Here is a 15,702-nt window from a genome sequence, read left to right as displayed (position 1 = left end):
TAATATTTTGTGTAGAACCCATTTGGTAGGAAACTCTGACAGACAGTGTATCAGTATAAAGGATACAAATTGCATAGTAATATATATCAGCATAGGAAACAATGAACATAATTATTATATTTTTTAAAAATCTAGTAAATTTGTAAAGTCAAAATCACCTGCAATATGTACCATTTTTGAAGAACAAACAATCACACTCAGTTGTGATATGCAGCCTTCATTGAGAGAGAGATGATATCAGGAATGAAATAAACTTATATGCCATTGTTTGCAGTAAGACATGGTTGGTCTGGATAAGAGTATTTATTATTCGGGAGAGTGATACAAACTTACAAGCATAAAGAGATTTTCCGCTTCTCGGAATTCTTATGCACATTTTTCATTCCAGAGCAGTTCCTGTTGTATTAAGATCTTTAAGCTTACTTAAGTATCACTACTGTTTGGCCGATAATTAAATTTTTCTGAATATGTTTAAGTTACACTGCCATTAATAATATAATCAAATGAGTACAGTTTCATAAATCATTATTTAAGGTAATATTAATTGAAGAAAGGGTAATGGACAAACAACGTTGTGAACCAGTACATATAATAAAATAATAATAATAATGAGGACTTTGTATAGCGCCTAATCTTTTAAAGCTCTAAGCGCTTTACAACATTTGACAACACCTATAAGATAAAACAACATATAATGATATGATTGCAAAAAACAAACACCATGAAATTAGAAAACATTAAAAAACATGCTGAGAATATTTCAGGTAGGAAACATTATTAGGTCTTTAAGTTTGCTCTTGCAGTCGAAATAAGTCAGTTTTGAGAGCCCTCTTGAATGTGATCACTGTGTCTTTGTGTCTAAGTTCAGTGGGCAATTCATTCCAGGTTGATGGGCCCTGGTATGCAAAAGAACACTGTCCATATGACTTTGTTTTCATAGTTGGAATAATGAGTATACGATTGTCTGAAGAGGAGTGTAAGTATCTTGCTGGTGTATACACATGGGTGAGGTCGGATTGGTATGTTGGACTAAATGCCGACAGTGAAACGTAGCACAGCGAACAAATTTTGTGTTTGATTCTGGATCAGATGGATAGCCAGTGTAGGGTTCAGAGCAGCGGGGAGGTGTGCTTTGATCGTGGCACTCTAAGTATGATCCGAGCAGCTGTGTTTGAACGTTTTGAAGTTTCTGGAGTAGATATTGAGATGAACCAGACAGAATTGAGTTACACTAGTTCAGTCTGGAAAGTACTAATGAACACACAAGTGTTTTAGTGGCATCAACTGAAATATATTTGCGAATTGAGCTGATGCGTCTCAGCTCAAGATATGCAGCCTTGCATATGTTCATGACATGTTGGTGTAATGTGAGAGTACTGTCCAGAGTAACACATAGGTTGGGTATTGATTGTGTGAATTTAATGTTGGTATTGCTGATATTTATTGCTTGAGGTAAATGATGTGAATGAGAAAGTCTTTGCGTTGGGATCAGAATGGCCTCAGTTTTATCATCATTCATCTGCAGCTTGTTACATGTCATCCATGATTTCACATCATAAATGCACTTCTCTACACCTTGGATGGTAGCATCAACTTCAGTTGGGTGGCTAGATTTATATATTTGGGTGTCATCAGCGTACAATTGGTGAGACACTGGATGATGCTCTATGACACTTGAGAGCGACTGAGTGTACAGAATGAAAAGAACAGGTCCAAGAACAGACCACTGTGGAACACCACAACATAGATCAACTGGGCTGGAGTGTATTCCATTTCCAGATACAATATGTGTCCTGTTGACCAAGTAGGACTTGAACCACAGTAAGGTTGTATCATGAAAGCCAAATACATGCTGGAGACGGTGAAGTTATATATCATGGTCTACTGGGTCAAATGCTGCAGACAAATTAAGGAGGGTTATGACTGTAATCTTTCGGCTATCCAACGCAGAGAGAATGTCATTAACTACTTTTAGAAGAGTAGTTTCAGTACTGTGGCAAGGGCGATAAGCAGATTGTACATTGCTAAAAAGACTTTTTGAATTTAGATGAGATACAAGCTGGGATAAAACAAACTTTTCTAAGATTTTTTATATGAATGGGAAGTTAGAAACTGGGCGGTAGTTCTTTAAATCGTTATGGTCCAGTGTTGGTTTCTTCACAGAAACTTTACAATGGCAGTTTAAAAGAACAATGCAAGAGAGTAGGTATAATAAAAAATAATTGCAATGCCACATTAGGAAAGTAATATTCCCATTGGTCAGAAGGCTATCACGTGATCAAAATTGATTGAGTTTATTTCTGTATAAACTGTGTGGAGAGCTACTGTACAGCAGAAGATAAATACTGCCAGTTAAGGCAGACAAGAGTAGTAAAGATTAAAGGAAAAGAACTTTCCAACAATTTGAAAAAGAATATTTAATAAATTGAAGCTGAAAGACTAAAGCAACATATATTTCTCATCTTTTATGAATAACATCATTGTTTCTTTGTCGAAATTTGTGGACAATATGAATAAAAATGTTTGAAGTGTGTTAGGTCAACTTCACTGGTATATTGTATTTTAGCTATCTAACACTAAAACTGAATGTCAGAATTTGGTGATTTTTCGATAATTCCGCCTAAGATAGATTTCATGCACAAAGATTTTGAAAACTTTGAGCATCCATATCTGACGAGCCTTTTGAAGTGGAAGTATCACAGACTAAGTTATCATTTAGATTGAATGAACCAACACCAACCCAGTTCCCAGCTGATATCAGGATATCCACAAACCAAGACGCTTCAAATCGCTTAATGAGGAAGATGTCTTAAACATATCGGAATAGCAATATCGTCTAAAACAGCAACTGAAGTCTCATCCAAAATAAATTCTCAATGGGGCTACTACACTTTCACAGGTAGAATTTTTCATTCAATCAAAAATCATAATAAATTAACTAAAATAATAACAATAAACAGTATAATGGACTGTTCATTAATGTTAAGTAATACTGATTGATACTTAACTTGCTTTTATTTATCATTGTATATAGTCATATATTATGGAAACGCAATATGTGGTCTATTTGTATGCAAAATAAATTTTAATCATTAATGCCATTTTATATGAAAATGAAACTTGCTATTAAGTGAATACAATGAAGTTCGTCTTTAAATTAATATTTGTGACAGCATAAAAATAAAACAATTATGTTGTACCTGACATATAAATACATTTTATGGAAAGGAGACATGCATGAATGATTCTTCACAAAGATCGAAATATTTCAAACGTTAAAAAATATTTACTACCAAATAGAAAAACTTATGAATTTTAGCATGTTGCAAAGAGAAGAATATAGATGAAGATCTGAAGTCAACCGACTCTGCACATTTGACCCAAATGTTAGCCACATTTTATGCTGAAGCAGCCCCCAAGGTAATCGCAGCATAATAGAGGATGCTCCCAGAAGCCCAAGCTGAAAAATACCATATAAACACTTTACAAATGTCAGGGCTGGCATTAATTGCTACATTTAGGTCGAATGTGGTCATTCAATCAAGAAAATGACATATTAAATGGAAAATTAAAGTCGAACACGAAGAATGGCTTATCAAGATCAAATCAAAACAAACCAATTAGTCCTTAATCAGACATGTATGCAATCAATCAGTATGAGTTGGAAGATCACACTCAGATGCAGGGTTTCGTTATACCTCTCCATTCACTATGTTACACGTGGATTAGAATTTCACAACCAATTAACCGCTACCAACTTGAAATCAGGTTTGATGAAACACGGGCTGAATATGTAATTTTGACCCATCAAACTATGCACAAAGTCATCAAGGAGACTTAAATGCAAAAGAGAAATATTGTGTCAACAGGTTATGTATGCAACTGGTGGTCAGAACTGCCCGGTGAAGTCATTAAAATACTACCTCACACGCATTAATCCAAAAGCTGAATCACTGTTTTGTCTCATTTATAAAAATGCTTTTGAAACTCCCCATTTGTGTCAAATATGACATACCACAAGCTGTATTGGACAGAGACAATTTAGCTATTTTATGCCTGACATATGCAAACATACCCATATATCTGCAGCACGCTCTTTGTGCCACAGCTTTGAATGTAATGACAGATGCCAACGTTCATTATGTCTCTGTCTGACCACTCCAAGGAACTATCATTGAAAACTTACACAAGGCCCAGCACTCAGCATAAACAACAAATGAGTAACATTCTTTCAAATATATGTTCAAACGTAGCATTGTGTGCTCAAACTCTTCTGCAGTACTATCTCATGTAACGGTAAATCTATTCAAGTAAATGCTCAAATGACCTCTACAAACCCACGCAGTACTACTCAAGTAAATGTTACTGAAGCTGATCAAAATCCCTTACAAGCACTATTACATAATACACTGAACTCTGTGACATGTTTCATTAAACAATCTACCTGTTGTTCCAATAACTGCATCTTCCAGTTTAATTCCAACTAAAAGAGTAAGTGCAAACCAGATAAAGAAATACATGACTTTCGATTTAAGTGCCCCATGTCAACTATCCAGGCTAGAATATTAATTTACAAAACACCATGTATCACTCCTGGTTTTTTGTTATAGGGCAAATTAAGAAACTGCATAACAAATAGTTGGTTACAGGTACAAATATTAAAGTAGTAAATACATGAATGTGTCATACAATTTTTAATTTTTGTAGTGATATTACATTGCTGTATTGTAATTATTTTTGCACTATATTTAGAAAAGTGTGTAAACAATAAACACAAATTTTACAAATTACATTGTCATGCTGTGTTGAACCCCTGTGTGAAACTCTTAACTTCTTACTCTAAGAGCATTCTACATCATCATCTGTCTCTGTTATTAATCTGTAATTTTGTGTGTCTGTTTCTTTTCTATATTGATGTCACAAATTTGGCAAGGTGGATCAATTTATGAAACATTGCCACTAACACAAATCATGGAAGAACTATAGGGATAAAATAAGTACTCAATTCATTTAGGGCTGTGTTTTTATGTGTATATGTACGTCTGAATCAACAAAACTGATCACACCTTCTATAACCTAACATCATACACCTACATATATTGGTCCAGCCTGTATATAAGCACGAAAATATGTTTTGAAAAATGAAATTAGATCACTCACGTGTCCGAACATTAATGAATCTGCCAAATCACTTTCAGTCAGTCTATGAACTCATACATTATTAAATCCATCACATAGTGACTTGAACTATTTAGCTTCCACTTTAAATACATGTGTCCATTAAGGTCAAATATAAAAATCATGGTAGCAGTGTTAAAATCCTTTTATTGGCTTCCTTTGGTTGATGAACTGGTATTATGATGACCTAATTACGATCAAGCAGGACAATCACAAGTGCTATAAATAGCTACGTAACAGAAATTCCAAACCTGTATTACTACGCTCAATGAAGATTTTTGTTTTTAATGAGCAGACAAAAAAAAATAATGAATAATTGAAATGAAACAGCCTACATGACGCCCTACTGGCGTTATTTGCTGTGTGAGTCAGCAACTGACAGTTTACACCACGATAAACTCAGAACAAACAGCGTTAAACTCTTAAATGAAATAGAATTATTAAATAAATGAATGAAAAGGAAAGCAAACAGTGAGAGGATTACAACATCCATGAATGTACGTTAAAGAAGAAATAACAGGACCAAACAACATGAATATTACAAAATCATGATATGAAAATGGGAAATGTACAAAGTGTTCATGCACAAATTTCCACTTTGTTTAGAGATTTTAATTATAGTGGAACCTAGAACTAAAATGTACATGATAGGTGTGGAATGCAAATGATTATTTTGAATAAGGGTTGGGGTTTTCGTAAACATAGCAATAAACCAATGATCATTCGAGCATGTTGCCCTCATGCACACATAATAACCTTTTAAGATAGATCACAAGCCACAATTCGTACATAATTATATGAGCTGATACAATAGAACAAGTCATTCCTTCATGCAATTTACGGCATCGGATGTTTTGTTTAACATTCTATGTGTAGTCATTTTAATTATTTGTGTATCCTGGTATTCATTTCAATTTAATATAGTAAATATTATTTGTGACCACAAAAGATGAAGGTAGGAAAAACACGGTTATTCGATGATAAAAACATTCCATAATTCCTTTACATTGCTTGTTGGGATCATGCATACTTAGACTATCAGCTTTAGATCAAATATGTATTCCACGTGTAATTTAATAGAGGGGATAGATTAATGGACTGTATGCATATCATGTTAAACTTCAGCTTTAGTTGATGATGAAAGCAAGTACAGATGCATAGCATATGTTTTAGAAAGTGGTTGTCCAATATAATTTCTAGGGTTGGGGTCACTTAAGCAGATAACTTTAAGAAGCTTAGTCAATAAAAGATGCATCGTGACTCTACCCTGAATTTTTCTGCATAATAATTAATGTTTACAATTGCTATTGTTGACTGTTAAAAGATTTATGGAGGTGAACAATGTAATAATTGACTACACTCTTTCTTGGACAAGCTCAGCCATTTGATAGAAAATTCATTAACTCAAGTCATCAGTCACAGAATAACCATTGCTTTCGTTAGATGCGTTCTAAGACTTAAATATGTCCTCTTCAATTAGCAACAAAAACATGTACTGCTATTTTCATTATTAAGCTATGCAACCATGAGTGTTTAGGAAAGAAGGTCTTGAAATAGCAGGAGTAATGAAACATCTAAACAAACATTAAGCAATAAATGACGAATAATAAAAAAATATATTACTATGAACGGTATGGCATACTAGCATAATATTATTGTACAAAAGTTCTAGCACGAATGTGTATTAATGTAGCTATGTCATATAGAATAAAGAACATAGTTTAATCAAACATGTCTAACTGGAAACTCTAGGAAAGGCAATTAAGTACATGATTTTGTTACAATAATTTCAGATATACGAAAGGATTTCAGAGAAAGGAATATTCGCTATAGTGGATCGAGTGTTAAAGATCTTTTGCGACTTATAAGGAACAAGGTAAATGTACCTAGGCTACTTTGCAAGTTAATATGTTAGCAAGCACATTATACGCCACTTCAGAGCTCAATTGTAAAACATCCTTATAAGATTATGCACATATCAATGCATATATTCAATTTGTCCGTTATATCTTTTATGATGTCGTACACGCCATCTGTCTTTAAGGCCAACTGAGCTTATAGTATGGCCCTTCATCCATCTTTTATGAACAATTATTGTCTACACTCTCATTTAAGCCGTATTTATTTCTCGTTAAATATTGATCAAACATAGACTATTTGTGATATGCTGATGTGGAAACTAATGAGCTTGATTTATGCATATTAATGAGGTGATTGCTATCCAATTTTCCAAGATTTGATGATTAGCAAGATCCAAGCATATTAATATTGTCTGATCGCCTGTGCTTGTTAACATTCTAGAAAATGAGTTGATGTTGCCTACACTTGGTAAATTAATGTATGTTTGCAAGATCTTGGACGATCAGAGTTGTTAATAATATACATTTCTAGTAACGAGATTGCCTGGCATGTAATTCTCAGGACGATTCAGCACAACAGCAGCGTTGATTTGGATCCAATTTTAATCAACTTCAGTACATGGACTTACGTTCTCGTGCCGTAAATTGATATGATAAATTTGTTGGTGATTTTAATAAGGTGATCGTACATGATCGAATGGTCTTCTTTGTATTTGATACAGAACATTTGTAATCTGATTTCTATTAAACTTAGTAAATATGCCTTTATATCAAAATGTTGGATGGATATGGCTATGAGTGAGATATATTCATATTTATAAGGCAATATGTGCTCTGATTGTTGAGAGTGTTATCACTCTTGAAACTAAATTCAGATCGAATTTCGACACAGCATGGTAAGTAGCTTTAATCACCATCGTCTTAAACAGGTCCTGAAATAAGTAAGATCTGGGCATATTTTTGCGATGATTTTCATTTGATTGGTGAACTTGTTACATTACTATAAACAGAAAGTCAATTTCAGTAAAACTTGACATCTTTTGGATAAGATCGATGTAGAGGGAAGTGTAATGACATTAATTATGCTTTTTATGAGATAACTCCGATTCCAAACTTCCGCTGCCTTGCGGCTATACCCACTCACAGGAAAGGCTAAGGGAGTATACCCCAACAGAAAATCCAGAGACTGAGTCCCTAAGGTGGTCTGACATTGACTTCAACGTCATTCCGGCAACTCCTGCTACACCGTTGGTACCAAGTTGTATTGGCATTCGTCGTCGCCTTAGGTCCACCTGCTGCGGGGAGAAGGGGGATCTGGTGCATGGGCAACAGCTCTATACCACCCTGCCCAGGCTTCATAGCTCCACTGGGGAGGACAGGGAAGCCCTTGCCTTCATTGAGCCTCCATTATAAAGCACTGAGAGGATCCTTGCCTTCCAGCTGACAACATCTTCAGGCCCAGCCAACATCTTCAGTGTGTACACCCCAACCCTGCTCCATCAACGAGGAGAAAGACAAGTTCTGCGAGGCTCTGTATCAAGCAATATCCAGTATCCCCAACTCAGAAGGTCTCTACCTACTAGGAGACTTCAATGCTACAGTTGGAGCTGACCACAAGGCCTGGTCTACCTCTTTTAGCTCTCACAGAAGGGGTAAGATGAACAAAAATGGTCAGCAACTGCTGCACATGTGCTGCTCCCATAGCTAATGTTGACCAACACCTTCAAATACAAAGAGATCGACCAGGTGTCATGGAGACACCCACGTTCCAACCACTGGCACCAGCTAGATCTCGTCATCACCTAGTGTGCGGAACTGGCCACCACAGTGCCGCTGCGACACAGACCGCTCCCTCGTGGCCAGCAAGGTGCGAATAATACCCAAAACCAGCACCACCCCAGGAAGAAGGGTCGCCCATGCATCAACACCTGCTGTGCAAACAACCCAGAGAAGATACAGGAGTTAATTAGCATACTGCAGGAGGCTCTCACCAAAAAGACACCTGATGACACCATCGACTCCAAGTGGTCCTACCTCCGTGACACTGTGTACAATTCAGCCATCATTGCCTACGGGAAAAAGGAGTGCGAAAATGCAGAATTGTATAAGGCCAACTGAGAGGAAATGGAGCCCGTGACTGAGGCGACGAGAAAAGCCTTCCTGGCATACAAGGCTGCACCTAGCCCTAGTACACTGCAAGCCCTCAGGACTGCCAGGAACAACGCCCTTGAGCAACACCTACTGGCTGAACCTCTGTACCAGTGTACAGACAGCTGCCGACACCAGGGATTCAAGGGGCATGTATGAGGGTATCAAGAAGGCGACAGGCCCCCTCCCAACCTCCAAGAAACAGGTGCAGCGATTGGTTGAACTGTATACAACCCAAAACGTCGTCACCGACACCGCCCTGGACGCCATCCCAGACCTGAAAGCGTGCTTCAATGGCACAAAATCGGAGGCCTTTTCAATCAGCGGCGGAGTGAAGCAAGGCTTAGTCCTTGAGTCGATGCTCTTTACTATCTTCTCCATGCTCCACCATTACGCCTTTTAGAACTGCAGTGAGGGAGTGTACATTCATACCATAGCTGACGGCAAGATGTTCAACATCGCCCTTCTCTGTGTAAAGTCTAAAGTCATAGAGGTTCTCATCCGTTATTTGCTATTCACGAACGATACAGCCTTGTAATCCCACACGGAAGATGGACTGCTACATTAGGTATGCCGCATCTTCCACGCCTGTAAGGAGTTTGGACTGACATTCAGTCTGAGGAAAATGAACGTCATGTCGCAGGACGCAGACTACCCTCCCAACATCGCTATCGATGGGTACAACCTGGAAGTTGTTGAGAACTTCACATACCTCGGGTTCACTATCTCCAGCTTGATCTCCATTGATTCTGTGGTAAACGGCAGGATTGCCAAGGCAACAGCAATAACGGCCAGGCTGAACCAGAGGGTCTGGAACAACCCCAACAGCACTGCGAAGACCAAACTGTGCGTCTACCAGGCCTGTGTGCTATGCACACTCCTCTACAGCAGCAAGGCATGGACCACATATGCGAGCCATGAGCTAAAACTCATAAGATCCACCTAAGATGCCTGCGGCGCATTATGAACATCCAGTGGCAGGACAATGTACTCAACACAGAGGTTCTGGAACGTGCCAGCATGAAAAACATGTTCTCCATTATCAGTGAGAGGTGCCTTTGCAGGCTCGGGCACGTAAAGAGAATGGACCCAGGCCACACTTCCAAGGACCTGCTACACGGCGCGCTAGCAGAAGGTTCACAACTGATTAGAAGGACACGTCTGCTTTACAAAGATGTCTGCCAGAAGGACATTTAGACAACCAACATCAATGTCAACGACTGGGAGAGCTGTGCTGACGACCGCTCCACATGACAACTAGTTCTAAGACAGGGTGTTCAGAAAGCCGAGGAAGTGAAAAACAAAAACCTTGCTGCAAAGAGAAACAGGATGAAGGCGAAACAACATCAGCCTCAACAAGCATCAACGTCCACCTGCAGCAAGAGCAACTTAGGCTGTCCCTCAAGGGTCGGATACTTCAGCCTCTCACAAAGGTGCAGATAAGACACCCAATCGGAAGGTACACCATCGTCTCCCGAAGACGGACGGATGCCGAGAGAGATAGTTAAGAGTTTGTTTTATACTAAAGTAAAAACAGATAAAATTGACTGTTTGCAATTGTTGGAATAAAGGTTTAATGGGCTTGTGTTTTACAATCCTTCATAAGCCTACCTAGTTAAATAGTCAACTGTTAAGTTATGTGAACCATGTGAGCTTTATATAGGTTGTAAACGTGAAATAAAATGATTGTTTATTGATACTGTTTTTGCCAATGATTTCAATAATCAATCAGATATCTGCAAATTATTGTAGTTTCCAGCAAATCTACATGCAATTTGCAGTTTGAAGTATGAAAGATTCATCAGTGAACCTAGCTGAAATAACTGTCATCATCGTCAAACAATCTACAACATATACATTGCTAGTTTAATCATGTTACACTTTAACACAATTTTTGTTTTTGAGTAGTGTGTGTCTATACGACATGTCATCATCACATTTTGACATAATTCTTGCAGATGTGTTGTTACCATCATCAATATATCCATCTGTTAACACAGTGTTTCATTTTTATTTTCTTACTGACCAAAATGGTTCATTTGCACATCGCAATGGAATAAATATATTGGCGATAAAGGCTCTTTTAGACCAGGATTCACTTGAATAAATTGATATATTTATACATTTCGAAACCAAATACATACTAGAATTGTTATCTTCTGCTTGCATAAAATGTAAATGCTTTTCAAATCATTATAACTGTATAATCGTTCAGTTTTATGTCGTGAATATTTATATGCAGAAAAAGCGTGATGCTGACAATTTCAAACTAACACATACAATGTAACCTGCCTGGTTACATTCTGTACGTTAAAATGAAATAGCAGTGTGCCTTTTTTATAATTTTATCCCTTTTGTCTTGCATATTATTGTATTACCATGTCTTTTTTCCAACTGTAACTGTGGGAACAAAGACTTAAGTATTACATGTCATGATGGAAATGATGCATTCTATGCTGTACAATCATGAGTAAATATTTTGCACATATGAAATTATAAGAATAGAAAATATAAAATATATTATGCCAAGAAATTTTTATTTTGCATACTTAAGCATTATAGTAAATAGTTGTTTATTTATGTTTCTCATAAACTAGTTCTTTATTGTTAAAATTAAAGCACCAATCGTTTAGCTTATATTTATGTGTCAGATGTCTGCACCTCACAACAATTTAAACCCCCAAAATATTACCAAACTTTCAGAGACACCATTACAATAAGATGGCTGAAGATGTCAGGAAATCTATTGGGTCACCACAAGACGAATATCTCGACTATTTCACAACTCGATTTCCTTTGCTGCTTTTACATATATACCATGCTATGGAATGCTGTGCCAAGGAGGATACCTTCAAAATGTATTACAAATAATAGTGGACATAGCCGTGAGCTCTATATCTTGAATATGCCTTTCAAAGTCTACAAATATTTGCATAAGAATGTGTTAATGGTGTAACTTTTGTTGAAATCCATTATATTTCCTTTTAACAAGGTCAAATATTTTATATGCAATACTTACTTCTTAAATGCGTTGAAAAATATTAACTATGTAAAATAAATGGAGAAAACGATTAGCATAAAGAAATCAGCAATCATAGATCTGGCCTACTTTTGCATAAATTGAATTTTACATTATACATGTATCCTTGCTGCTTTTTCAGTCAGTTGGTTAAAGAGCAAGACATTAGTCTTGCATGAACAATCCATGTTTATTGTAGCAGATATTAAAGCGTATGTGTAACAGAGGCTGACGGAATTAATTGCTGTAGCCATTTGAATCATTGAAAAGTATGCTTTTCGTGCATTGCGGTAGCATATGTACAAAACAGCATGGTTATTTTCCAAATGGTTAAATCAGTATTATAATTGTGGTTTAAAATAAATCCACTTAAAGGCACTGGAGCTGCATTAGTATGAGTTTAAACACAACTAACTTATATAATTTTAATCTTGACATGCAGTTGTTGTTACTGTAAATGGCATGTTATAACATATATTTGTATGATTTACTCTGATTTTCTTATCCAGTGAACTTAACCCTAATGCAAACCCTACAAGAATTATTGTTTGCACCATTATATTTTGATAAATCTACTTTATATAATATACGTCCCTATTAATCATGTATATTCATGGCATTTGATTATGTAATAAGATACTGAATAGTCCAATGAATGTACTATCATAATGCTGTGTGAGATACCAAACATTTTTTAGATAAGATTTTTAAATGCACTGAATTAGACATAGCATACATATATTTAAACATCTTTGGATGTAAATGGTGGTTTCAGTAACCGTCACATGCAACATATATGTACCAGTTTAACTATCTTATCTGCAATGAAATGAACATTATTACAACAAACATCAGCATTCATACCTGTTTTATTCTAATATTCAAATCCGCTGTCCTATTTAAACAAGGCATATACTTCAAATTTTAAACTGCATGCTAAGCCTAGTGTTTATTTCTTATGCATATATCTAGCTAATAATCCAATCAAAGTTTTATACTTGTTCATGTACGTGTTATTGTATTTAAAATGTTCATAATTTGTTTACTTAAAATCACTAAAAGTAACATGAGTGAGGAAAGTATGTATTGAACAAATGTAGATGAAACTGATATATATATATATATATATATATATATATATATATATATATATATATATATATATATATATATATATATATATATATATATATATATATATATATATATATATATATATATATATATATATATATATATATATATATATATATATATATATATATATATATATATATATATATATATATATATATATATATATATATATATATATATATATATATATATATATATATATATATATATATATATATATATATATATATATATATATATATATATATATATATATATAGCCAGAATACTTGCTTGAATGATTAGTAAGGCCAAGTGTGGTTATGGCATTACCCTGCTTGTCTCAAATTGTTCTAATTTCAACATTTTTAAAAGGAAAACCACACCATAAATTTCATCTTAACATGGCATAGTGAGCACTGCCATGAATTTTGTTTGTACAAATGACGAATACATGAAATTACAAGGGTGCATTTGACTTCAAATTGAAGAACCTTAAATGACATCTCAAACATTGCTCTCAAGTAGTTGAAAACGTTTGGCATACAATAAATCGCACTCAACGAACATTTTCATTTGCAAAAGTAATGCTTTTCGACTGTATGTTGTGGCTACCACCAATAAATATATAAAATCCTTTTAAATAACTTTTCATAAAACTCCGTGCAGATTTTGATCACGTTTGAAATAAAGCACTGTGGCATAAAGATATTTGAAGGTTATATAAATCATGTTGATTCACCATCAAATATGACCACACTTACTGAAAATATGAAATCTTTTCTATGACTTTAGAAAGCTCTAAACAGAATTTGATCTGAGTTAGCTGAAAGCATTCTGACATGAAAGGCATTATGTTTGACACAAATTATGAAAATTTTCCACCAAATGCAGCGACTGTTACATAAAATGGAATGTCTTATAAACTGATTTGGACAAAGCATACTTAGATGAAGGGCATATACGTTGATACGTAGTATGACCATCTCATATTAAATATAGATCCTGTTATGAATCCATACATGGTTCTTAAAACAAGAAACCTCTCAAGAAAGTTTGAATGTGTTTGGTCCATTTACCTAGTGAAATTTATACATTTTTGATACATGTTCATTTAATTGCATCTGTTAAACATTCCGACTGTAACACCACACTATAGAGATAAATCTGTATTATCATACATACTTACGCTTCAATTTCTAGTGTTTTTAAATCTAAATACCAGTACACCAGATGAGAATCGTTTTGTTTTTTTACCCATTTTATTGTAATACTAACATCTAGACACTGTATAATCGGGATTAGAAGCAGTTAGAAGAGAAACAAGTCAAAATGAGCATCAGTCGGTACAATGCAGTAAATAAATACCAACGTTTGAACTGACTTGACTGTATTTAGATGTATTTGACGTATTTAAAACTAAATAACGTCAGGCAGTAACAAATTCATTGGATACTTTATCATTCATAAACAAATATGTTCTTCACACATTTTAATAATTAATGTCTGCACTTATTGTACAGAATGTACAGTGCACTGTGTATACATAATTACCTCCATGAGTGAATTAAAAAGTTTAATTTTGCATTTTCATTTTATATAAGTTGCCACACCATTTGCTTTATAAATTAGTGTTATTTGTGACTTTCCAGCATTTTATATTGTAACGTCGGCGTCATGAATGTACTATGTTACACCGGCTTGCATATCAAATGTATTTTTGATTCTGTGAGAGAAGTGTCTGCAATCACAGTATCCATATCAGACCGTATCAAAACTATTACAAAACAAATTAGAAGATACTATCATTCAAAAAAGACATTCCCCACCCCCCTCCAGACAGTTCCACTAAATGTTTTGTTTGATTACAAATGCGTTTTGCTTGCGACACTAAAATGAGGTTTTCAGAGCCTTTAGAAATGAAATTTGATTGGCTACTGAGGTTAGATGATATAATGTGTTATGGTGATAATGAGATAACATCACAACAAGTGCACACATTGACAGTTCAATTGGTTAATTGAGACGTACCCTCTGCATCTGTGTATGATTGAAATGAGTTTTGAATAACAAGTCTTTTAGCTTGCAATATAATACAGGCTTCAATTATTGCATATTAACATCAAGATAACTATTATCATGGCAATGAATGTCTTTGTACCTTCGCACATGTATAATTTGAAAAAGGAAAAAAAATGAGTTTACACAGCTAACATTTGAATATGAGCACTTGTTCCGAGATGTTGCCACTCGAACAAACAAATTATACCACGATGTTGAAATTGTAGGTTCTAATCTTGTAAAACAGCATCCATAGACTAGAGCGCATGGACCGGAACATCTTGGACGTCAAATGGGCGCCACAATGTTATAGTGTTCCAT

The 15,702-nt window shown here is 35.2% G+C and overlaps 1 protein-coding gene across 2 annotated transcripts in view; it reads left to right on the top strand.

The window, feature by feature from the left end:
* LOC149791323 (uncharacterized) overlaps positions 1 to 13,249 on the top strand; it is a 233,481-nt gene extending 220,232 nt beyond the window's left edge. The window contains exons 31-32 of one of the 2 annotated variants that reach the window (XM_089969171.1): positions 6,972 to 7,054; positions 11,889 to 13,249. In XM_089969171.1, the coding sequence (XP_089825297.1) occupies positions 6,972 to 7,054; positions 11,889 to 12,056 (251 nt within the window). In that variant the 3' untranslated portion in view covers positions 12,057 to 13,249. Of the gene's footprint in view, positions 1 to 2,719; positions 2,853 to 6,971; positions 7,055 to 11,888 lie in introns of those variants that run through there. The other variant, XM_089969172.1, reaches the window with a different exon arrangement.
* Positions 13,250 to 15,702: the final 2,453 nt, after the last annotated feature.

The sequence above is a fragment of the Sinohyriopsis cumingii genome, chromosome 9 (assembly GCF_028554795.1).
Source record: "Sinohyriopsis cumingii isolate HCF-2022 chromosome 9, ASM2855479v2, whole genome shotgun sequence".
NCBI classification, from domain to species: Eukaryota; Metazoa; Mollusca; class Bivalvia; order Unionida; family Unionidae; genus Sinohyriopsis; species Sinohyriopsis cumingii.
Note: the sequence above shows the minus strand (reverse complement) of the source record. Positions and strands in the feature narration are given on the sequence as shown.